We start from the raw sequence: 25,788 nt of genomic DNA, 5'->3' as shown, positions 1-25,788 counted from the left end.
GCTCCAGCTCCATCGAGCACATCGGCCGATATTTGGCGCAACTAGGACCGGCTTCAGTGTCGGATCAGCTACGCGTGAGGCTCTTCTCACAGTCCCTCACGGGATCGGCTTTCGGATGGTACACCTCTTTGCCAGCAGACTCCATCCGGACTTGGAAGCAGTTGGAAGAGCAGTTCCATATGCAATACCATTCAGAAGCTTCCGAGTCTGGCATTGCCGATCTAGCACAACTACGTCAGAAGCGCGGAGAAACTGTGACAGAATACATCCAGCGCTTCAGGAATCTTAGGAACCGATGTTATTCGGTTCGTATAACTGAAAAAGAAGCAGTCGAGTTGGCAGTAGCAGGCCTTGCAACACAGCTCAAGGACATGGCCTCCCAAGCAGATTATCCCTCGCTGGCGCACATGGTTCAGAAACTATCAGCATATGAACAGCGCCACCCGGACCTGTACCAAGACAAGTTCAAGCGTGCAGTAGTCCTGGTCGATGCAGAGGAAGACGAAGTTCCTGCGGGAGACCAAGAGGTAGCAGTGGCTGAATGGACTCGGGGAGGAACCCCCGTGTCCTGCAAATGGGTAAAGCCACCAGGCCCACCCAGGGGATTTGATTTTGACGTAACCAAGACTGAGCAAATCTTCGACCTCCTGCTCAAGGAGAAACAGTTGACGATTCCTGAAGGTCTCAAATTCCCCACGGTGCAAGAGCTGAACGGAAAGCCATACTGCAAATGGCACAACTCGCTCTCCCATGCCACCAACGACTGCAGGGTGTGGCGTCAGCACATCCAAGCGGCGATAGAGAAGGGGCGTCTAATTTTCAACCAGTACGCCATGAAGGTCGACACCCAGCCCTTCCCCGCCGTTAACATGGTAGAATTCACCTACCCTGAAGGTTGCCAGCCAGGATCCTCGTTCAGCATCAACATGGTAGGACCTGGGAACCACTCTGGCAAAGATGGAGATGAGGGCAGCTGCTCTCATAGCAAGGACACAGAGGAGGCCGCTCCACGCGATCGGCTCCATCATGATGGCAAGCGCTACGTCACAGAGGGAGAGGTAAAGAACATAAGATATCAGCGACCTCTCTCTGATCACCTCCTCAACAAGTATGTGAGTCAGTATGACCAACGCCGACAGTCCAGCTATGATGATGAAGGAGATCGTCTGGCGAGAGAAGCCAGAAGACATCGTCGGCATGATCGCGATGAGGAGGAGCACGAGCGCCGTGCCAAAGAAGAATCAAGGGAGCAAGATGACAACGCCAGGCACTGGGACTGCCCCTTCTTCAGACACTGCTGGGATTCAGGAATGAGCCGATTGCCCACAATCGGCAATTGCCCAGAATGCAACCAGAAGAAGAAGGAGGCAGCCAATGTATCTGTGTTCAAGCGCTTAGGGCCTCTCCCGCCACAAAGCAAACGCGCTGAGTCACCTCGTTGGGCAGATCTCGAGGATTCAGAAGACGAGGGACAAGAAGAAGAAGAAGACAGGTGCCACCGGCCAAGGTGGTGCCCTGACGGACTCAGCCGTTCCCAAAAGCGCAGGGTTCAGCGATTGCGTGGCCTGGAGGAAGCTGAAAGGTTATACCTGCATACGCTAAGGAAGGCACGACCCGATCTGGCTGCAAAAGTTCAGCGAACCCTGGATGAAGAGGGTCGTCCACGGAAAATGGAGTGGCGCCCCAAACAAAGGAAAGCCGATGATGAAACATCGGCTGGCACAAATATGGTGTTCATCCTCCCTTCGGAGTTCAGTGCTCCAGGATTTGACGAGGTACCCGTGGCACAACTTGACTGCGGCCCACGGCCGGTTATCTTTGAAAAGCCACGAGAAAAGAGCTACAGACATCTGAAGGCCCTGTACTTGCGAGGTTATATCGATGGGAGGCCTGTAAATAAGATGCTGGTGGACACCGGAGCGGCAGTTAACATCATGCCGTACTCTATGCTACGTCGGCTGGGACGCTCTAGCTCAGATCTAATCAAGACCAACGTGACATTGAGCGATTTCAACGGCCAAGCATCTGAGGCACAGGGTGTCCTGAACGTGGATCTGACCGTAGGGAGGAAAACTATCCCTACAACGTTCTTCATCGTCAATAGCACGAGCACTTATGCTGTTTCACGGGAAGAGATTGGATCCACGCCAACTCGTATTCCCTCCACGATGCACCAATGCATAATACAGTGGGATGGAGATGAGGTAGAGGTCGTCCAGACTGATGACTCAGCCGAAATTTCAACGGCTGGCATGAACGCATGGGAAGCAGCAGGCCAAGAACCCCTCTCAGGCATCAACTTGGACGACTGCGAGCGCATCGATGTAACAAAGGGAAGGGTTAAGCTGGTTTTATCCACTGGCCTGACCATGTAGTTGAAGCAAAGCGATGCGCAACTTGGCGAGGCTGATCCTTGTGATCGGCCCCAAAGGTCTATGAAGGGACATTACAGAACCTTCAGTCAGCGCTCCAATCATTATGGAGGCCGATCCCAGCAATCAGCCAAAATTATGTTCACCACATATTCAGCACATATTCTGCTTGTGTTCGGCAACGATCCACTGGGCAGCGGCCACGTCGGCAGATGAAAGTCAGCATGAATCCTTACGGAGCCGACGTGCAAGTGCGGTGCCCTAACTAACCATAGAAGCCGATATCTGCAGTCATTTGGCAGATTCGGCTCGGGGGGCATATAGTCAGATGAACATGTGCAGATAAAACATGTGTAAACATGCGTGCAGTGAAACATTGGGGGCCGATTGAGAAAAATCGGCCAAATAAAATTTTTTTACAGCCGATGCAAGGGCATCGACTTCAGAACTAAGGAACGAAGCCGATACGTGGCCATCGACTCAAGAGGTACAATTGTTATGAGCAGGAGGTGAGCCACGAAGAGAGATCCTAATGGAAGAGCTCCTCAATGGAGTGGTTTGATGACTCAGATCTTTTCTTCGAGGACCTCTGGATTCTTTCTGCGAGTATTCGAGTTCGCAGTATCAGCTGGGGCAGGTTTCAGGGATCATGACCCTGACCAATACCAAGCGCGGCATGGATGTACAGATCAGGTTAAGGATGGGTTGCATCAGATCCACCAAAGGAAAGGAGCCGATCTGACTTGCAAGGCGCGAAAAGTGGACTGGAGAAGCTCGGGGGGCAGCTCACCCTGAAGATTCTCTGCTTTGGGGAGCCGATTTTGTTGAAATCGGCTAACTCTGCATAGGCGGCACCTTCGGCTGATCCATTACCGTTCTCGCCTCGACTGAGACTCGGGGGGCAGCTGGCCTGGTGAATGCTCTGTTTTTGAAAGCCGATTGGAGTCGCAGCGACTGGCCCTGCATTGTGATCTCCTCTGAATCGGGAAAGGAGGCCGTCGGTTTTTACAAGTTTTGGACCGTCCTGTCGCTGCAAGAGAAGGAAAGGGACTAGATTCTCAAAATAGCCGATGAGTAGTCATCGGCTAAGGGATTGCGAAAAATTGTGGTCAGATACCAAATCGCAGCCTGAAATTGAGAAGTTCTTGGCCTACGAGCTAATCGACATGAGAGTCCGGCTTCATGGGCGTCCAAAAGAAAAGAAATCCGATACGTTGCTATCGGTCTTGGCATGACAGGCGGAAGGAATGAAATTGGAGTAATTGAAGGATGAATCGAAAGAACAATTTCATTAATTCAAAGGAGCGGCTTTACAAGAAAGAGCCGATGGCTCTCAAAAGAGGGATCTGGTGCCTAGTGCACTGCTACTACTAGTCCTATTCTACTAGTCGTCGCTGTCCTCGTCATCACCACCGTCGCTGTCGTCGGCGCTGCTCCCAGGAAGCTCCTCGTCGCTGCTGCCCCAGCCCTTGGCTGGAGCCTCTTCCTCCTCGTCATCATCATCATCCTCGCTGTCCGCCCAGGAGCGGAAGCGCTTGGTTGGCGGGTACCCAGCGGAAGAGGAAGATTCATCTTCCTCCTCCTCTTCTCCTTCTTCGTCGTCATCTTCATCCTCGCTATCCGCCCACATACGGGAGCGCTTCTTCGGCGGGAGCTTGGCGGAGGGGAAGGCCTTGGCCTTCGCTACTTCTCCTTCTTTCTTCTCATTGTCGGAGGAGAGGGGGTTCACCTCGGAGTGAAGCTTGTCCTCGTTCTTCTTCTTCGGCGAGGATTGGGGGAAGAGGCCTGAGAAGGAAGAGGAAGAGGAAGACATTGCTATAGGAGAAGAGGGTTTTTTGGGTGCTGATGGCTGGAACAGAGGAAGGGGATAAAGAGAGCTAATCAGTCGGCACAGTTAAATAATGAGAAGCCCGGTGGAAATTTAATGCCATTATAGTTTCCAAGGAGATGACACCAGGGCTATCGAATTGTGCAGAGAAGCTGAGAAGATAGGGCATAATGATAACGGATACTGCAACAGCTCTGCTCTGCCACGACATGACCCTTCAGAGGAAAAACAGAGTGGTTTTGGAATTATCATTGCCAAAACCAGGGGGGGAATGTGTTATCACCAGATTTTGGTCGAGTCAGAGGTGGGCCACGATTGAGATAGACTTGAAGATATACATGGAAGGAAGAACAAGAATCGGCCTTATACACGAAGTTGGGCTAAATTGCCCATGTATCTGTAATATAATAGATCGCATCTTAGATTAAAAGTTAGAGTTTTACTCGTGCACGGTTAGGTGCACGTCCGAATTAGAAAGTCCGCTGGACTATAAATATGTACCTAGGGTTTATGGAATAAACAACAACTCACGTTCAACCCAAACAAACCAATCTCGGCGCATCGCCAACTCCTTCGTCTCGAGGGTTTCTATCCGGTAAGCGACATGCTGCCTAGATCGCATCTCGCGATCTAGGCAGCACAAGCTCCACGTTGTTCATGCGTTGCTCGTACTGAAGCCTTTTTGATGGCGAGCAACGTAGTTATCATAGATGTGTTAGGGTTAGCATTGTTCTTCATTTAAACATGCTAGCGTAGTGCAACCCTTGCATATCTAGCCGCCCTCACACCTATCTCAGGTGTGGGGGCGGCACCCCGCTTGATCATTATTTAGTAGATCTGAACCGTTACGATTGCTCCTTGTTCTGCAAGGATTAGTTTAATATCTGCAATAGTTAGGCCTTACAAAGGGGGGGAGGATCCAGCGGCACGTAGGGTGTCGTTCGCAAGTCCTAAACAGGATGTTCCGAGGATCAACTTCATGTTGGTTTTTAGGCCTTGTTTAGGATCGGAAACTACGATCACCGTGCGTGGCCGCGAGGCCCAACCTGGAGTAGGATGATCCGATTATGCGGTGAAAACCCTAAATCGTCGTAGATCTCATTAGCTTTATCTTGATCAAGCAGGACCACCATATATTCGTGCACCCCGTACGAATCATGGGTGGATCGGCTCCCTGAGCCGATTCACAGGATAACCTGAGAGCCGATCGAGGCTCGTATTTAATGTTTACGTGTATGCCATGCAGGAAACTAAGCGAGGCATCCCCATCACCTTCCTGACCAGGTATAGGTCAGGTGGCACGCCCTTGCACTTCGCATCGGACGTGTGACCAGAAGAGCATTGCGGGCCGTCGCTCGGAGGGGTCTCAGCCAGCCGCAGCTCTAGGCTCTTCCCGGCTCTACCGTGTTGACGGTCGCTGCCCGCCGGTGGGTTTTGGCAGTCAACACATTCTGGCACGCCCGGTGGGACAATCGTCTACATCAACCACATCGCCATCTACATCTGAGATGGCGGACGGCACGCCAGTCACCTACGAGGAGCTGCCCGACGAGCTCAAGAAGAGATATGACGAGATCAAGGCCACCCTCGAAGCCGACCTCATCGGCTCTTTTCAGAGAACCCGTTCCCATGGCATCAGATGGAAGGGATTCTCACCAGAAGGTGCACTCGATGGGATAGACCTCTCTGCCCCGTCGGAGGAACGCACCAGGGGCCTGCGGCAGGAGATCAACTACTTGGTGGCTCACTCGCTACACCGCCACTCTGAGAATCTGGTCAACAGGTTTTTTTTTCTCCACTTGAATCTCCTGGATGTTGAAAAAGGAAAGTGGCCAGGTTGCTAATCTACCATAATTTCAGGTGCCGGCCCATGGACCTTGAACCATGTAAGGAAATCCTGGTTGGGCCAAGCCACTTTAGGAAAGGAGGAATATTTGAAAAACGATTGACCGCGTGAGAATTGCTCCCGTTGTGATTGCTCTTTACCCCCAAATAGATCTGCCATTATTTTGTGAAACTGCATGAGCATAGGATGGGGGAACATTACTCTCATTGACCCTATTGCAGTTGGAGTCAAAATGCAACCGTTGGAAGACATAATTTTTGCTCAAAGTAGGAGTGGAAATTCTCTGAAAATGCAGCCTACCAAAAACAGAATTTGACCCCTTCCTTTTTTCAACATGTTTCCATTGTGAATCTTCTTCAAGATAAAATTTCTTCTCTTCTGCCATCTAGTTGGCACCACCATTACCCCAAAGATTAAAGAAAATCTTAAATTTTGAGGCAGAGATATTTCCTAAGTTGTAAATTTCAAACCCAACTGCTCGAGATGCAACATCGAACCTGAATGTTCTATCTCTGAGCAGGGAAACCTTGAAAGAATGAGCAACACCACCAAGACAGGCTTGCAGAACCATTGCTACAGTGTGCCCATCAAGCCTAAAACATGCTCTGCCAGAAGAAACTACTAGCAAGAATGGCCTCCTTGAAGAAAATATGTTAAGAGAAACTGAATGTCCAAATTTATCCCAATATTTTTTTTGCAAAAGAACAACCTCTTGAGAAATCCAGAGCAAGCTTTGAAGTTGACAGACTTTGAGACTTATTCCCACTATCCTTAGACAACATTTGGAATGCTAAAGCAAGAGATTCAGAAACAATTTTTTTCGATAAAGGGAATATATTAATATCAAAAGATACCAATTACACCCAACCTCTGCAACAACGCACCACCCTAATGGCACTACGGATGCACACAGCCAAAAAAAGAAAAGAAAACTAAGAAACAAAAGTCCCGCTACAGTATCTCGGGACTAACAACAGTAATACATCCACCGCGAAGACAACACTTGAAATACAGACTCTCCAAAAACGACGCCTTCAAGAAGGGAACAGTTCTCTAACACCGTCGTCGCCCGATCAAAGATCTTAGGTTTTCACCCTGAAGATAGCCCCCACTCTCAAAAGAATGCCTCCAACAAGGTCAATGCTAGGCACAACCAGTTAAGGCCAGACCTTGGGTTTTCACCCTGAAAGGTAGGACTCTGAACTTCACCTGTGTTGTCGCCCCCACTTTCATACCGCTGCTGTGAAGCCCGGAACACCAAGCCAGTTCCATCTCACCACCAAGATCCGACCACCATTGCTCTTCCACCAATCTTGACTTTCATGACCTTCTCCGCTTGTTGCCTGCCAAAACCCACCGGCGGGCAGCGGCGAGCAACACGAAGAGCCGGGAGGCTGCCAAGACTGCTGGTGGGCCCTGGTCCCTCGACGTCGTCCCGCAATGCTCTGGTACACGTCCTGACGGTCGCAAGGGCGTGCCACCTGACCTATACCTGGTCAGGGAGGTGTTGGATTGCTTCGATTAGCTTCCTGCATGGTAGACACGTAAACATTAAATACGAGCCCAATCGGCTCTCAGGTTGCCCTGTGGATCGGCTCGAAGAGCCGATTGCCCCATGGTTCACGTTGGATTTACGATGACATGGGGATCCTGCTTGATCAAAACAAAGCTAAACCAATCTACGACAGTTTAGGGTTTTCACCGCATAACCGGAACATCCTACGCGTAGTTGAGCCTAGCAGATACGAAAGATGACGGAAAACTACTCCTAAAAGAGGCCTAAAAACCAACGTTAAGTCAATTCCCGGAACATCCCTTCTAGGAACAGCAAACCACACCTTACGCACTACCGGATCGTCCAACCCCAGCGTAAGGCCTAACCATACGGATATTAAACTAATCCTTGAAGAACAAGGAGCAACTATAACAGATTGGATCTACTAAGTAAAGAACAAGCAAGGTGCTACCCTTACACCTAAGATAGGTGTAAGGGCAGCTAGATATCGAGGGATGGCATAGCTAAGCAAATATGCATAAGAAAAGCATCTATGCAAGCCCCAAAACACCTACGATAGGTAGTGTTACTCGCCATCAACAAGGCTTCAGCACGAGCAACACAAGATAACGAATAAACCTATACTGCCTAGATCGCAAGATGCGATCTAGGCAGCATGATGCTTACCCGGAAGAAACCCTCAAAACAAGGGGTAGCGATGCGCCTAGATTGTGTTTGTTGTGAACGTGATTGTCCTCCTTTTCTCAATAACCCTAGATACATATTTATAGTCCGTAGACTTTCTAATTCGGGAATAAACCTAACTGTGTACGGGCTAAACTCTATCTCTTAATTCTAACTGCAATTTACTATAATGTACAGATACACGGGCAATTTAGCCCAAATTCTCGTACAAGGCCGCTTCAGATACGCTCCACGTGTATATCCTCCAAGTCCATCTCCCTCGCGGCCCATCTCCTGATTTGGCCAAAATCTGGTGATAACACTCCGCTAGCACCATGGAAAGAAAACAAGCTTCATGATATTATTCAGAAACAATACGCCCACTGCCACTGTATGCATTTTCATGTCCAAAATAATACCAAAGTGGACTTTTTCATTTTAATGAGATATCTAGCATCAATAATCTCCTCATTTAGTCCCATAAGAATAATCCTTTTAGCAGCAGGCCTTAGGATGAGAAAAACACACTCTTAGAGCTGGAACTTTCGTTTGAATCCAAAGGGCAATAGTTTGCACACCATCTGACAGGAGGAGCCTCATGCAAGGAGGTGGTAGGACGAACAACCAAAAGGAGAGATCAAACAACTCACAATTTCAGCAATATGAGAAGAGAAAACCACCGAAGAACCAATATTGAAAACCATATCATCTTCAATGTATTTGCCAACCAGAGCAAAGTCCTTATGATTAGTGAGAGCCAACCAATTCGTGGGCCAAAGAACCAGAAAGCCATGAGAGAGCTTACCCTAACCAACTTGAGGTATCTCTTTGAAAGAAACCTTCTAACGCCTGAGAGGAGGTAGGGGTGCCATCTATACCACCTTGAAGAGGAAGAGACACCGGGAAGACTGGGTGGGAAGGAAGAGGAAGATCACTAGAGATCAGGGAGATCGTCGGTGTTGAGGGTGGCCATGGCGTGGGAGCCACCATGGACCATGAAAAACGGGGTTTATTTTCATGGTCACCCTCTATCATTTTTTGTTACCTGGTGAACTACACGTTTTTAAACTCGGAACAGGTAGACAACATATAATGTTGACGACGAACAAAAAAAAACGAACAAAAAAGACAAAATACAATCTTGGACCCGAGCAGAAAAGGGGGAGTAGCGCAAAATCGCAAGCCGCCGCCGACCACGTCCCGTCGCTGCCGCCACCGAAGGAACCTTCGCCGCCGCCAGTTTTAACCGCCGCCGCCGCAGGGGACCGGGGCGCGAGCTTCCACATGGCGCCCACTGAGATCAGCTCGCTGGCCCGGAGCCCCTCGCTCACGAGATGCGCGGGCGGCGCTCGGCGGGTGGGCTCCTCCTCCCCAAGCTCCGGCCGATCTGCTTCCTTCAACATCCACCGGTGAGTCTCCTCCGCTCGCCATGTCTTTGGTCTTCAGCAATTTACCTAAACCGCTACCTGTGTCTCTCCCTCCCAGGTTACCGGCTGAGGCTACGCTGGCCGCATCGCCGGAGCTACCGGAGGATATACTGATGTCCGTCTTCGGCATCCTGGAGATCCCTGACCTCGTACGAGCCGGCTCCGTGTGCACCTCGTGGCACTCCGGCTACATCACCCTGCGCAACCTCCAGAAGCACAAGCAGTCCCAGACGCCGTGCCTGCTCTACACCTCCGAATCTGCCGGTGACAATGTTGCTTGCCTCTACAGCCTCGTGGAGAAGAGAGTTTACAGGTTAACTCTCCCAGAGCCGCCGATCCGTAGCAGGTTCCTGATTGGGTCATCGCTCGGTTTCCTGGTTACTGTCGATGACATATCTGAAGTGCACCTCGTCAATCCCATCACTGGTGAACAGATTGCTCTTCCCTCAGTGACCACCATGCCGCACGTGAAGCCCATCTGTGATGACTCGGGTGCTGTCCACAAGTATGAATACTCAAAGAACTATGCCAAACGAGCTTCCAGCACGTGGCTCTATGCTCTTTGTGAGCTGCGGGAATCCTTCTACTTTAAGGCATTTGTGTTCTATGATGCATCTACGGGAAGCTTCATTGTGGTTCTCATCCATGAGCCATTCAGTCAGCTCTCTTTTGCAAGGGTAGGGGATGATAAGTGGACCAGGTTGCCACCACACTGTGGCTACCAGGACTGCACCTACAAGGATGGGTTGTTGTATGCAGTCACTATAAGGGGAGAAATCCATGCCTTCGATCTTAGTGGTTGTACTGTTACAATGGAGATTATTAGGGGGTTGGACGTGTATTTGGATCTTGATGCTGTATCCATTGTTCAGGCTCCATGGGGTGATCTGCTGCTTGTTTCGAGATCATTAGAGTTTGAGGATCCTGATGATGAAAACGCTGATCCTGAAATACCTCTTCCCAAATATACGGGGGAGATTAAATTACGCAAAGTTGATGTGGGCACAATGAGGCTTGTGGAAATTGATTGCTTGCCTGACCATGTGCTGTTTCTTGGGCATAACCATGCACTTTGTCTCAGCGCCAAAGAATATCCTGCTCTTAAGGGGAATCATGCCTACCTTACTGATGATGATGAGTACATTTCACACCGTAGGAGTTGTCGTCGTGACATAGGAGTGCTTGACTTAGGCAGTAATAGCAAGGAGGACCTTGTGTCTCCCCAGCTTTGGTCCAACTGGCCTGCTCCCGTGTGGATTACACCCAATCTTACAATGATGAAACTGACATTGGATAAGTAGGTCGGGTTCAAGTTGGATTAATAATGTGCTCACTAAGGCACATGTAGGTGTGCTAGAAGGTGAGCCTGTTGCCTAGGCCCTAAGCTGTGGAGGACTATGTCCAGCAGAAGAAGGTTGCTTCTGACAACGCACAGACGAAATGGTGGCATCAAAGGGCTGATGATTCAGGAGGTCGCATGATGGAATCATGCCGTCAAGTTATTGTTTTTATCAAGTATTTAAGTTTCATGAATGTCTCTTTTGTTATGTGTGGGGTTCTGGAACTTTATTATCCCTTTGCCTGATGTTTGTGCGGCTGTGTATCTTTTATGACGTGTGAAGAAGCCAGATAAATAAGAACTTTGTTATGCTTGTTTTGCTTTGTTTTGATTTGTCACTTGTGAACTTGTGATGATCACTAGAACATTTCCAAGCTGCTGTTTTGATCTGCCATGTTCTTCCTTGGAGGATGTGTGGTTGTTCCTCTTACATGAGTTCGTACGCTAATTGACTTACCATCTCTGATCTCTCTGACTGCTGGATTCTGTAGGCAAGACAACAAGAAGCCAAGAAAACGAAGTCGAGATCTAGATTCAAGAGCAACTATGAATCTAAACTGCTTCTGTTTTTATGCTGCAAACTGCTGATTTATTGATCATTTCTTTTTGACTGATAATCTCCAGGGAGAGTGGTGTTGTTGTTGATGTGTTGTGCTGAGGATGTAGTTGGAACAATTGGTGTATTGTTTCTGTATGGCAGGTTCCTTGAATTTGGACCTCAATCCTGGAGTGTAAGCTATCAGCGATTTGCTTGTTATAATGGCCCTGCTGAGAAGTCTAATTTGGAAGATTGGAAAGTTTCATGTCCATTATGTTTGTTTAATTGCTCCTTGAAGAATGTACGCTTTGATAATTTATAGACCTCTATGTCAGTTTTCTAGGTCATGATGGTACTCTTTATTGACTATTTGATCAAAATCTAATGTACCCTAAAGATTATCTGACGTGCAGTTTTGTTCGCGTGTATGTCATGCTTCGATGAACTGAAAACTGTTAATATATCTGGCAGCTAGGCCATGGACATCAGTGTAGAGGCCATTAGTTAGGTTGTTCAAACCATTCAATGAGACAGTAAGGTTATGGTGTACTTATGAAAGCCAATCTTCATTTATTCATTGAAATCTCTTGCTGGCCACGCTTATTCTTTGATACTACATTTTGCAGGATTTTGATGTTCTCTACCCTGGAAAAGCTCATTGAAGTTAGCAGCACCCTGAAAGCTGTTACTCTCCATATAACTCTGGCAAGCATCCGCCTTCTGAAATTCTTCTAAAGCCATTGATGCAACTTGCTTTCTATAAAGCTTGATTGCTGAACTAGAAAGGGTAATACAAGAAACTCATTTACTGGCATGAGTTATTTTGTATCAGTTGAATATTAATTTTATATAGTTACGTTCGATGCCACGTTAGCCTGCTGCTACTATGCTTCATCGTATTGGATTGTTTTTCTGTCTCTGGAAAATTCCCCACATTGGCTTAATGAACTGAACTCAGGGTACCGCAGTGAATGTTTATCACACAGAGCTTCATATTTTTTGAGCCGTTGTAATAATCAGATATATCTTTACTGATATATCTGTCATTCTTCTATTAAAATAGACGCCCTCCTTTGTTTTCTAGTACTCACACTTGTGCAGCTGGTATGCCAATTTCTCGATGTTCTTTGTTGTCATCTAATTCACAAAAAATCATATCAGATTATTGCTACCTTTTAGGATGCATGCGGTACCTCCAGAACCCTAGTTCAGCAGCAATCAATCTGAGCAAAGGTGGAACGGTGTCAAGGGCTCCCTTGGAACCCTAACGCTGCATCAGTAGCAGACTGCTAGCTTCGGTCGATTACTTGATTATCTCCATGGTTTCTATGTATCTAGCAGATTAATGAAACCCAAAATCTGGAGGGATTCCAGCTCATACCAGACCAACCTCTTGACAGAGCGCATGCTCCTGGACGAAAACACCAAGCAAATATCAGAACTCAGAAGCATATGACAAGTTCTGATCAAACTGTACAATAAACATGACTACATACGACAGTTGGGGTAACAGGTGCATGCAAAATTTTGGCAGATGCTACACAATAATGTCTCTTACTTTATCGGCCACGATCCGTCGACGACTCGGACATACCCAGCACCTCCAAAGCAAAATCGAGGGTGCAGCGCCGGCGGGGCATACATGCACGGATCCCATCTTTCAAATGATAAGTATCACGGAACTGAAAACAATCGAGAGCCAACGCTTCATCATCTTCATACTCTTCTGCAGTCTTTACTTTTAGCTGAACCTCGATCGCAACCGGGTCGATCATCAGAACCGCGCGAGACGGGCCGTTAAACACAAGAATGGATCCTGCAATGCAAAGCATCACAATAGCAATTAACCGATCAATTGTCAGACAATTTTAAAGACTGAAGCAGGACACACAATGGCCACATGAAGAGTTAAACTGGCAGCACACAGACAGAAACACCAAGGGCGTGTTTGGTAGGCTGAGCCCGATTCGTGCACCACTGGCGTAACGAGACGGGCGCCCTACGCGCCACGGGCCACTTTTAGCCTATTGTTTGGCAACCTATGCTGCATCGGCCCGAACACAAGTGCATATTGTTTGGATGCCTGGATACAGCGTCTTATCTCTGTCAGCCACATCACATGTGTTTGGTTGCCATTTTGGCCACTCTGGCAAAATCTTCTCCTCACCACATTCAAATATGGGGACCTTACCATCACATAACAATCACATAACATCACACAAGCGCTCAAACACGATCATAAGCACATCACACAGTTACACACAACGAACAGAATACTTAGTTCCTAATCTAGCGTCAGAGTGGTAAGACGCGTACCTAAACATGGACCAGACTACCTAGGTTCAAAAGCATTGTTCAACAGCCTCTACAGGCCAACATGACAATCACATATGCACAAAACCAAGTGTTTAACAGCCTCGTAGAGGCCAACATAAGTACTGACGGCGAGGATCAGACATAAACAGAGACAACGATCAAGCAACAGCACCTTAACGGCGAGGATCAGCATAAGGACCCTCACGGTGCCTCTTGCACCCGAAGCTGTTGTAGCAGGATGTCTCCTTCCTGAAGACGTCGACCTTGAAGCCGTCATCCTGAGGGGTGAAGACGATCGTGTTGTGGGTATACTTCATGGGTGTACCATCGATAGTGGCTAGATCCGGCAAGCCCGGGTGGCCCATAGACGGTGATGGTGGCATGAGGCCCATCGGGCGGCCCAGTTGCTGTAGATCAAGATGGATGAAGTCCAGCCCAGGAACAAGGAGCCGGATCCACCGAACCGACATTGGGAGTCGGATCCGGCCTGACCCGTTATTGGTAGCCGGAGTCGGCACGACATGTAGAGGAAGGCGGATCCTTGACGTGCACTGCAAGATAATGTACCGTAGTTAGGTGACTTGTATTCCGGCTAGGGCTCTCCGTGTAAACCCTAGATCCGTGCGCCTACATAAGCCGGATCCCAGGAGCCCTAGAGGACCAACCACAACTCATTGTAACAATGCGAAAGTGCCCATATAATTCCAGAAGAGCAGCAGTAGGCCCTGTCCTTGAGAAGGTATTCCGAAGCTGGGTAAATCGTGTACTACCGTCCCGAGGACTCTCCGCCCTATGGCTCCTACTTCTTCTCCCCCTCGTGAGGATCCCTCCTCCGAGGTACCGTCGATTAGGCCACGATAGTTGGCGCCCACCGTGGGGCCTGCGGCGTTTGGAGGCCGGAACCGAGAGGGTTCTACCTTCGGAGGCATCGGCAACACCATCGCCGTGGGGCGCGTCTTGTACGCCGGAAATTTTCCGGTCGTCCCCCAGGACGAGTGCTGGATTCCGGCTAGGACAAACCCCGTCAAGCTCTCCATCATCCCGATTGGCGGGATACACATCTTCATCGGCGAGACCGTCGATTCCGACGGGAACGCACTGGTAAGTAACACTGACGCGACCGACGCTGAGCAGGACGCAGTCGCGAAGATCCGATCTGAGATGAAGGAGCTTCCTAAGGAAGATTCCGCCTTAGATCTGGAAAATTCAAAACCCACCAAATCCGCCCCTGAGCTGGAAACAACGGTGGAAGACCAATGCAGATCCGCCTGGGTCTCCCAGGTGTTAGAGAAGCAAAGGTGCCACTTCGTGCACTTCCTCGCACATACCGCTGGAACCCCCCCTCCTCAGGACGGAGCCAGACCCATGCAGGATGAGGCTGCCGGAGCCGGCGACGCTCCGGAACAACAAGAAGTTGTCGGATACAACGACGTCCCGGAACAGCAAGAGGATGCCGGAGGCGAAGAAGAGTCGGTCCTTGGCAACCTAAGCCCAATCTCCGACGATGCTTCCACTATGGATACGGAGGAATACAACCGCGCCATGAAGGAGTTGGAGGATGAGGAACAAGCTGAGGCGGAATCCGCCCCGCCCAAGGAGGTTTTCGCAACCATAATTGGATTGGAGCAAGGAACCGACGAAGAAACAACTCCTTCCGACCCCATGGAGGCAGGTCCCTCCAAATCCGGGAACAAGGAACATCTGACCACAAAAGAGTTGGTCGAGCAAGCAGGCATAGGTGCCATCGCACATACACCAATCCTCAACAAGCCAATAACTCCGGACGATGCCGCAGATCCGGAAGCTCTAGAAGCTGCAAGGATTGAGATGCTAGACACCGCCAGGAGAATTGGTCACACCGCATTGGCATTGTTGGAGGAGAGAACAGAGGCTGAAAAGGTGATGCAGAACTTCCTCCAAAGAGAACGCGAAGCTGTAGACTCCTTGCAGCAAGTTAAGCAACTCCGAAAACACTGGGAGGTCAAGATGGGCGAGGCCCACAAGGAAGCAGCAAGGATCCGGCGAGAGGTTGTTACCCCCCCACCCCCGCAAGGTAAACTTTGCAACTCCCACCGGTCAGCAGCCGCTCACAACTGCAAAAGATAACATGAAGAAGGCTGCGGAATTGCTGGCTAAAAAAGATGAAGAAATCAATATCAACCACCTTCGTACGCTCGTTGCATCAGCAGTAAAGCAGCAGAGCAGGGCAGCCACTTCTCGCAAGTTGGAATCCAATCTGGAATTATGTGTGTCCACCGCGCAGAAGGATGCCACCGGAGACCAGCATCGTGCCGACGAATCGCGCACCGGATCCACGGAGCGCAGAAGGAGAACCAGAGAACATCCAAATCCGATCCCCGTACCCTCAAAGACACCTCCTCCTGACCCGAAGAAGGGAAAGGATCCGATGTATACTGGCAGGGACAAATACCGGAACCTCCGTCACCTCCGCCCAACGGGTACCCGCGTCCTCCACCTCCTCGCCGTCGTAGTCCAGTCGGAAACACTAGGCCCCATGGGCCTGGTGGAATCAACATCCATGACAACGTGGCCCCTCAGAGGAATAGGAACACGAAGCGCACACCGGAACCTCGCCAGAGCCAGAATGAATAATGCGAGCCGGAACAGCGCACAAGCCGGAACAATGGAGGCGACCGTCACCAGGGTGAAGGTAGCCATCGAAGCCGGAGTAAGCAGCGCGAAGGACGCGAAGAATCTGAAGGCGGAAGCAAAAGATCGCATCGGCCCCCTCACAGATCTCCCTCCCCACCACCTAGTGGAGGAGGTGGAGGCGGAGGCCGGAGATCCCGTTCCCGCTCAAAAACTCCCCGCAGTGGCCAGCATGACGCGCGGGAACGTCTCAACGAGTACAGATCTGACTACATTGGCCCAAAGTGCTTTGGCTGGATGATTCGAGAGGAACCAACGCCAAGGAGCCTGAACCTCAAGCTAGCCGGAAACCTGAAGCATTATGACGACAGCGAAAGGCCGGATACCTGGATCGAGGATTAGTACAATGCAGTGACCTTCGCCGGAGGAACCCTAATATAGCCTGCCGCCTCTGGCTCAACAACCTCGAGAAAAACTCCATCTTTTGCTGGTTCGACCTGAAGAACGCCTTCGAGAAGCACTTCAGAGGTACCTACAAAAGACCTGCCACAATAAGCGACCTACAGGCATGTATCCAAAAGAAGGGAGAAACATCAAGAAACTTCCTCAGCCGATGGTTAGCAACCCGGAACGAGTGCGAGAACGTCGACAATCGCACAGCTATGCACGCCTTTATAGGTGGACTGCAGAGGGGAGGACTGCTCCGGCATAAGCTTACTTTCTTGGTCAATGAAAATAAGCTGACTTTGGATGACATGATCAATATCGCCAGCAATCACACCGCCGCCGATGACGATGCAGGCTGAGACCTCGCAGCAACAGCCATACCCCTGCATCAGCAAAAGAAGAACCGTGACAACGGCGACAACAACAGCAACAAGCGGAAAAATCCCCCCGACGACCAGAAGAGCGGCGGATCCGACATGGTTTCCATGGTGTTCCAGCGCGGAGGTCAAGGAGGCGGAAGAGGCCGCGGTCACAGAGGCGGAGCCGGCAGGGGACAGCAACGCGCTGACGAGGTCACCGTTGCCGGAACCCACGCTCCCCAAACTTACGAGGAATACAGGGATATGCCATGCTTAGCCCACATAGATCCGGCTACTGGCAAATCCTCACACACAAACCGCAACTGCAAGTGGGTCAATGATCTCAAGACTGACCCGGAAGCAGGATACAAGCGAGCCCAGAAGCATCGCCCACGCGGCAAAGGAGGCAAGGGCACTGATGCGTGTGGTTGGCACGTCCGTTGGGAACCCCAAGAGGAAGGTGTGATGCGCACAGCGGCAAGTTTCCCTCAGTAAGAAACCAAGGTTTAATCGGACCAGTAGGAGTCAAGAAGCACGTTGAAGGTTGATGGCGGCGAGATGTAGTGCGGCGCAACACCAGTGATTCCGGCGCCAACGTGGAACCTGCACAACACAACCAAGAAACTTTGCCCCAACGAAACAGTGAGGTTGTCAATCTCACCGGCTTGCTGTAACAAAGAGTTAACCGTATTGTGTGGAAGATGATTGTTTGCAGAAAAAAAGTAGAACAGTATTGCAGTAGATTGTATTTCAGTAAAGAGAATTGGACCGGGGTCCACAGTTCACTAGAGGTGTCTCTCCCATAAGACGAACAGCATGTTGGGTGAACAAATTACAGTTGGGCAATTGACAAATAAAGAGAGCATGACCATGCACATACATATCATGATGAGTATAGTGAGATTTAATTGGGCATTACGACAAAGTACATAGACCGCCATCCAACTGCATCTATGCCTAAAAAGTCCACCTTCAGGTTATCATCCGAACCCCCTCCGGTATTAAGTTGCTAACAACAGACAATTGCATTAAGTATGGTGCGTAATGTAACTAGTGACTACATCCTTGAACATAGCACTAATGTTTTATCCCTAGTGGCAACAAAGACAACACAACCTTAGAACTTTCTCACACCGTCCTGTGTCAATGCAGGCATGAACCCACTATCGAGCATAAGTACTCCCTCTTGGAGTTACAAGCATCTACTTGGCCAGAGCATCTACTAGTAACGGAGAGCATGCAAGATCATAAACAACACATAGCATAACTTTGATAATCAACATAACAAGTATTCTCTATTCATCGGATCCCAACAAACGCAACATATAGAATTACAGATAGATGATCTTGATCATGTTAGGCAGCTCACAAGATCCGACAATGATAGCACAATGGGGAGAAGACAACCATCTAGCTACTGCTATGGACCCATAGTCCAGGGGTAGACTACTCACACATCACACCGGAGGCGACCATGGCGGCGTAGAGTCCTCCGGGAGATGATTCCCCTCTCCGGCAGGGTGCCGGAGGCGATCTCCTGGATCCCCCGAGATGGGATCGGCGGCGGCGGCGTTTCTGGAAGGTTTTCCGTATCGTGGTTCGCGGTAGTGGGGTTTTCGTTGCGGAGTCTTTGGGGAGGCGGAAGGGCAGGTCCAGAGGCGGCGCGGGGGCCCCTCTCCACGGGGCCGCGCGGCCAAGGGGGGCCGCGCCGCCTAGGGTGTGGCCCCTCCGTGGCCCCTCTTCGTCTCTCCTTCGGACTTCTGGAAGCTTCGTGAGAAAATAGGCCCACAGGCTTTGATTTCGTCCAATTCCGAGAATATTTCCTTACTAGGATTTCTGAAACCAAAAACAGCAGAAACAAAGAATCGGCACTTCGGCATCTTGTTAATAGGTTAGTTCCAGAAAATGCACGAATATGACATAAAGTGTGCATAAAACATGTAGATAACATCAATAATGTGGCATGGAACATAAGAAATTATCGATACGTCGGAGACGTATCAGGCACGAACAAGGACAAGGAAGAGGACACTTCCGAGGCAATGGACGAGGACGATGCTTCACCGGATCCCAAAGAGGGTTCCGCAGCTAACAAGTCCAATCCCTTTGTCAAAAAGAGCGCTGGTGCATACCACACTTTCCTCGGAACTCCAACGGTCCGTGCCAATAAATCGGCTCTCCGGATCCTCAAAGCGACGGTTCCGGCCGTACCTCAGTATGTCAAGTGGTCGGAAAAACCCTGCACATTTGACAGGGCGGATCATCCGGCCATCATCCCAAAAGAGTGCTACGCCCTGGTTGTGAGTCTCCGCATAGACGGGTATGACTTCTCCAAGTGCCTTATGGATGGCGGAGATATCCTTAACATCATGAACCTGGAGACCCTGGAGAGGATGAACCTTACCAAGGAACAGCTCAAGCACTGCACCACTGAGTTTCATGGTGTGGTTCCGGGTAAAAAGGCGAATTCCCTCGGCAGCATCAAACTTCCCGTGGCCATCGGCGATGTTAATAATTTCCGCGAAGATATGATCACGTTTGAAGTTGTCCCTTTCAAAAGCTCCTACCATGTAATCTTTGGCAGGGCCACCTACCACAAGTTCCACGCAAGGGCATGCTACATCTACAACAAGATGAAGATTCCGGGTCCTAATGGCATGATTACCGTATGCAGAGACTACAAGAAAGCTCAGGACTGCGAGGAGGATGAAGCCGCCTTTGCATAGTCCGTCATATCTGGAGAGGAGCTGCGAGGCTAAAGAGCCGCGGTGGATCCGAAAGAGATGCATACCACCAAGAAGCATATCTCCGACCAGAAGACATCGTTCAAGGCCGCAATAGACACCAAGCAGGTCGACCTCAAGGTAGGCGACAACTCCAAGCAGGTGTCGGTCGGAGCCGATATGGACCCCAAATAAGAAAGCGCGCTCGTCGAGTTCCTCCGAGCCAACATGGATATCTTCGCATGGCAACCTTCTGACATGTCCGGAGTACCAAGGGAACTCGCCGAGCACTACCTCAACATAAATCCGAGAGCAAAACCGGTGAAGCAAGCTATGTGACGCTTTGGAGATAAGAAGCGCCGCGCCATAGGGATGGAATTAGCAAAGTTACTAGAGGCAGGTTTTGTAGTAGAAGTTATCCATACTGATTGGGTCGCAAACCCTGTCCTTGTTCCCAAAAAGAATTTTGAAATACTAAGAATGTGCATCGATTACTCCGGCTTGAATAAGCATTGTCCGAAGGATCCGTTCCCCTTGCCGCGCATTGACCAAGTCATTGATTCGACGACAGGGGTGGAACTTCTGTGTTTTCTTGACACATATTCCGGGTATCACCAGATCCGGATGAAGAAGTCCGACCAAAAGGCGACCTCATTCATCACACCCTTTGGCACTTACTGCTATGTCACCATGCCTTTTGGTTTGAAAAATGCAGGTGCCACTTACCAAAGTACGATGCGGCGATGCCTGAAGAACCAAATTGGCCGGAATGTGCACGCCTACGTCGACGACATCATGTTGACGCGTAAAGCACACGCCCGTTGGGAACCCCAAGTGGAAGGTGTGATGCGTACAGCAGCAAGTTTCCCTCAGTAAGAAACCAAGGTTATCGAACCAGTAGGAGTCAAGAAGCACGTTGAAGGTTGTTGGTGGCGGAGTGTAGTGCGGCGCAACACCAGGGATTCCGGCGCTAACGTGGAACCTGCACAACACAATCCAAATACTTTGCCCCAACTTAACAGTGAGGTTGTCAATCTCACCGGCTTGCTGTAACAAAGGATTAGATGTATAGTGTGGAAGATGATGTTTGCAAAGAACAGTAAGAACGAGTATTGCAGTAGATTGTATTCGATGTAAAAGAATGGACCGGGGTCCACAGTTCACTAGTGGTGTCTCTCCAATAAGATAAAGCATGTTGGGTGAACAAATTACAGTTGGGCAATTGACAAATAGAGAGGGCATAACAATGCACATACATATCATGATGACTAGTGTGAAATTCAATTGGGCATTACGACAAAGTACATAGACCGCTATCCAGCATGCATCTATGCCTAAAAAGTCCACCTTCGGGTTAGCATCCGCACCCCTTCCAGTATTAAGTTGCAAACAACAGACAATTGCATTAAGTATGGTGCGTAATGTAATCAACACAAATATCCTTAGACAAAGCATTGATGTTTTATCCCTAGTGGCAACAGCACATCCACAACCTTAGGGGTTCTTTGTCACCCCCCTGCATTTAATGGAGACATGAACCCACTATCAAGCATAAATACTGCCTCTTGGAGTTACAAGTATCAACTTGGCCAGAGCCTCTACTAGCAACGGAGAGCATGCAAGATCATAAACAACACATATATGATAGATTGATAATCAACATAACATAGTATTTCATATTCATCGGATCCCAACAAACGCAACATGTAGCATTACAAATAAATGATCTTGATCATGTTAGGCAGCTCACAAGATCCAACAATGATAGCACAATGAGGAGAAAACGACCATCTAGCTACTGCTATGGACCCATAGTCCAGGGGTGAACTACTCACACATCAATCCGGAGGCGATCATGGCGATGAAGAATCCTCCGGGAGATGATTCCCCTCTCCGGCAGGGTGCCGGAGGCGATCTCCTGAATCCCCCGAGATGGGATTGGCGGCGGCGGCGTCTCTGGAAGGTTTTCCATATCGTGGCTCTCGGTACTGGGGTATTCTCGACGAAGGCTTCTTATAGGCGGAAGGGTAGGTTTAGGGGCGTCACAAGGGGCCCACACAATAGGGCGGCGCGGGCCCCTCCTTGGCCGCGCCGCTTTAGTGTGGCGCCACCTCGTGGCCCCACTTCGTATCTCCTTCGGTCTTCTGGAAGCTTCGTGGAAAAATAAGACCCTGGGCGTTGATTTCGTCCAATTTCGAGAATATTTCCTTTGTAGGATTTCTGAAACCAAAAACAGCAGAAAACAACAACTGACTCTTCAGCATCTTGTCAATAGGTTAGTGCCGGAAAATGCATAAATATGACATAAAGTGTGTACAAAACATGTGAGTATCATCAATAAAGTAGCATGGAACATAAGAAATTATAGATACGTTTGAGACGTATCAAGCATCCCCAAGCTTAGTTCCTACTCGTCCTCGAGTAGGTAAACGATAACAAAGATAATTTCTGAAGTGACATGCTATCATAATCTTGATCAATACTATTATAAGCGTATGTAATGAATGAAGTGATTTGAAGCAATGGTAAAGACAATGAGTAAACAACTGAATCATATAGCAAAGACTTTTCATGAAGAGTACTTTCAAGACAAGCATCAATAAGTCTTGCATAAGAGTTAACTCATAAAGCAATAGATTCAAAGTAAAGGCATTTAAGCAACACAAAGGAAGATTTAAGTTTCAGCGGTTGCTTTCAACTTCAACATGTTTATCTCATGGATAATTGTCAATACAAAGTAATATGATGAATGCAAATAAGCAAGTATGTAAGAATCAATGCACAGTTAACACAAGTGTTTGCTTCTAAGATGGAAGGAAATGGGTAAACTGACTCAACATAAAAGTAGAAGAATGGCCCTTCGCAGAGGGAAGCAGGGATAAATCATGTGCTAGAGCTTTTCAAGTTTTGAAATCATATAGAGAGCATAAAAGTAAAGTTTTGAGAGGTGTTTGTTGTTGTCAACGAATGGTAGTGGGCACTCTAACCCCCTTGCCAGACAGACTTTCGAAGAGCGGCTCCCATGAATTTTTTTTATTTTTGGGTGACACTCCTTCCAACCTTTGCTTTCACAAACCATGGCTAACCGAATCCTCGGGTGCCTTCCAACAATCTCATACCATGAAGGAGTGTCTTTTTATTTTAGTTTTATTTAGATGACACTCCTCCCCACCTTTGCTTTCTCAAGCCATGGCTAACCGAATCCTCGTGTGCCGTCCAACAATCACATACCATGGAGGAGTGTCTATTTGTAAAATTATGAAAGTTAATTAATTGGGGGCTGGGAACCCCGCGCCAGCTCTTTTTGCAAAATTATTGGATAAGCGGATGAAGCCACTAGTCCATTGGTGAAAGTTGCCCAACAAGATTGAAAGATAAACACCACATACTTCGTCATGAGCTATAAAACTTTGACACAAATAAGAGGTAATAACTTTTGAATTGTTTAAAGGTAGCACACGAAGTATTTACTTGGAATGGCAGAAAATACCATGTAGTAGGTAGGTATGGTGGACACAAATGGCATAGTTTTTGGCTCAAGGATTTGGATGCACGAGAAGTAATCCCTATCAATACAAGGCTTAGGCTAGCAAAGTTGTTTGAAGCAAACACAAGTATGAACCGGTACAGCAAAACTTACATAAGAACATATTGCAAGCATTATAAGACTATACACTGTCTTCCTTGTTGTTCAAACCCTCAACAGAAAATATCTAGACTTTAGAGAGACCAATCATGCAAACCAAATGTCAACAAGTTCTACAGTATTTCTTCACTAGTAGGTGCAAAGTACATGATGCAAGAGCTTAAACATGATCTATATGAGCACAACAATTGCCAAGTATCAAATTATTCAAGACATTATACCAATTACCACATGTAGCATTTTCTGTTTCCAACCATATAACAATTAACGAAGCAGTTTCAACCTTCGCCATGAACATTAAGAATAAAGGTAAGAACATATGTGTTCATATGCAACAGCGGAGCGTGTCTCTCTCCCACACAATGAATGCTATGATCCAATTTTATTCAAACAAAACAAAAACAAGAACATAAAGACGCTCTAAGTAAAGCACATAAGATGTGACGGAATAAAAATATAGTTTCACTAGAGGTGACCTGATAATTTGTCGATGAAGAAGGGGATGCCTTGGGCATCCCCAAGCTTAGATGCTTGAGTCTTCTTGAAATATGCAGGGATGAACCACGGCGGGGGCATCCCCAAGCTTAGAGCTTTCACTCTCCTTGATCATATTGTATCATCCTCCTCTCTTGATCCTTGAAAACTTCCTCCACACCAAACTCAAAACAAACTCATTAGAGGGTTAGTGCATAATCAAAAATTCACATGTTCAGAGGTGACATAATCATTCTTAACACTTCTGGACATTGCGCAAAGCTACTGAAAGTTAATGGAACAAAGAAATCCATCAAACATAGCAAAACAGGCAATGCGAAATAAAAGGCAGAATCTGTCAAAACAGAACAGTCTGTAAAGACGAATTTTTCTGGGGCACTTAACTTGCTCAGATGAAAATGCTCAAATTGAATGCAAGTTGCGTACATATCTGAGGATCACTCACATAAATTGGCAGATTTTTCTGAGTTACCTACAGAGAATACTTCTCAAATTCGTGACAGCAAGAAATCTGTTTCTGCGCAGTAATCCAAATCTAGTATGAACCTTACTATCAAAGACTTTACTTGGCACAACAATGCAACAAAATAAAGATAAGGAGAGGTTGATACAGTAGTAACAACTTCCAAGACTCAAATATAAAACAAAAGTGCAGAAGTAAAATCATGGGTTGTCTCCCATAAGCGCTTTTCTTTAACGCCTTTCAGCTAGGCGCAGAAAGTGTGAATCAAGTATTATCAAGAGACGAAGCATCAACATCATAATTTGTTCTAATAATAGAATCAAAAGGTAACTTCATTCTCTTTCTAGGGAAGTGTTCCATACCTTTCTTGAGAGGAAATTGATATTTAATATTACCTTCCTTCATATCAATAATAGCACCAACAGTTCGAAGAAAAGGTCTTCCCAAAATAATGGGACAAGATGCATTGCATTCAATATCCAAGACAACAAAATCAACGGGGACAAGGTTATTGTTAACCGTAATGTGAACATTATCAATCCTCCCCAAAGGTTTCTTTGTAGAATTATCAGCAAGATTAACATCCAAATAACTATTTTTCAATGGTGGCAAGTCAAGCATATTATAGATTTTCTTAGGCATAACGGAAATACTTGCACCAAGATCACATAAAGCATTACAATCAAAATCATTGACCTTCATCTTAATGATGGGCTCCCAACCATCTTCTAACTTCCTAGGAATAGAAGTTTCATGTTTTAATTTCTCTTCTCTAGCTTTAATGAGAGCATTTGTAATATGTTTTGTAAAGGACAAATTTATAGCACTAGCATTAGGACTTCTAGCAAGTTTTTGTAAGAACTTTATAACTTCAGAGATGTGACAATCATCAAAATCTAAACCATTATGATCTAAAGCAATGGGATCATTGTCCCCAATATTTTGAAAAATTTCAGCAGTTTTATCACAGGCAGTTTCAGCAGTTTTAGTTGTTTTAGGCAGTTTTGCACGCTTTGCATTAGGAGTAGAAACATTGCCAAAACCAATTATTTTACCATTGATAGTAGGGGGTGTAGCAACATGTGAAGCATAAACATTACTAGTGGTGGTAATAGTCCAAATTTTAGCTACATTATTCTCTTTAGCACTTTCTTCTCTTTCCCACCTAGCACGCAATTCGGCCATCAATCTAATATTCTC

The 25,788-nt window shown here is 47.8% G+C and overlaps 1 protein-coding gene across 1 annotated transcript; it reads left to right on the top strand.

Moving 5' to 3' along the window:
• Positions 1-9,364: 9,364 nt before the first annotated feature.
• On the top strand, positions 9,365-11,304 carry LOC127298510 (putative F-box protein At2g33190). Its single transcript, XM_051328363.2, has 2 exons — positions 9,365-9,634; positions 9,711-11,304. Exons 1-2 carry the CDS (start codon positions 9,510-9,512, stop codon positions 10,951-10,953), a joined length of 1,368 nt encoding a protein of 455 aa, XP_051184323.1. The 5' UTR covers positions 9,365-9,509; the 3' UTR covers positions 10,954-11,304.
• Positions 11,305-25,788: the final 14,484 nt, after the last annotated feature.

This window comes from Lolium perenne, chromosome 5 (genome assembly GCF_019359855.2).
Source record: "Lolium perenne isolate Kyuss_39 chromosome 5, Kyuss_2.0, whole genome shotgun sequence".
NCBI lineage: Eukaryota > Viridiplantae > Streptophyta > Magnoliopsida > Poales > Poaceae > Lolium > Lolium perenne.
The sequence above is the reverse complement of the archived record's forward strand: the minus strand, read 5'-3'. Positions and strand labels throughout refer to the sequence as shown.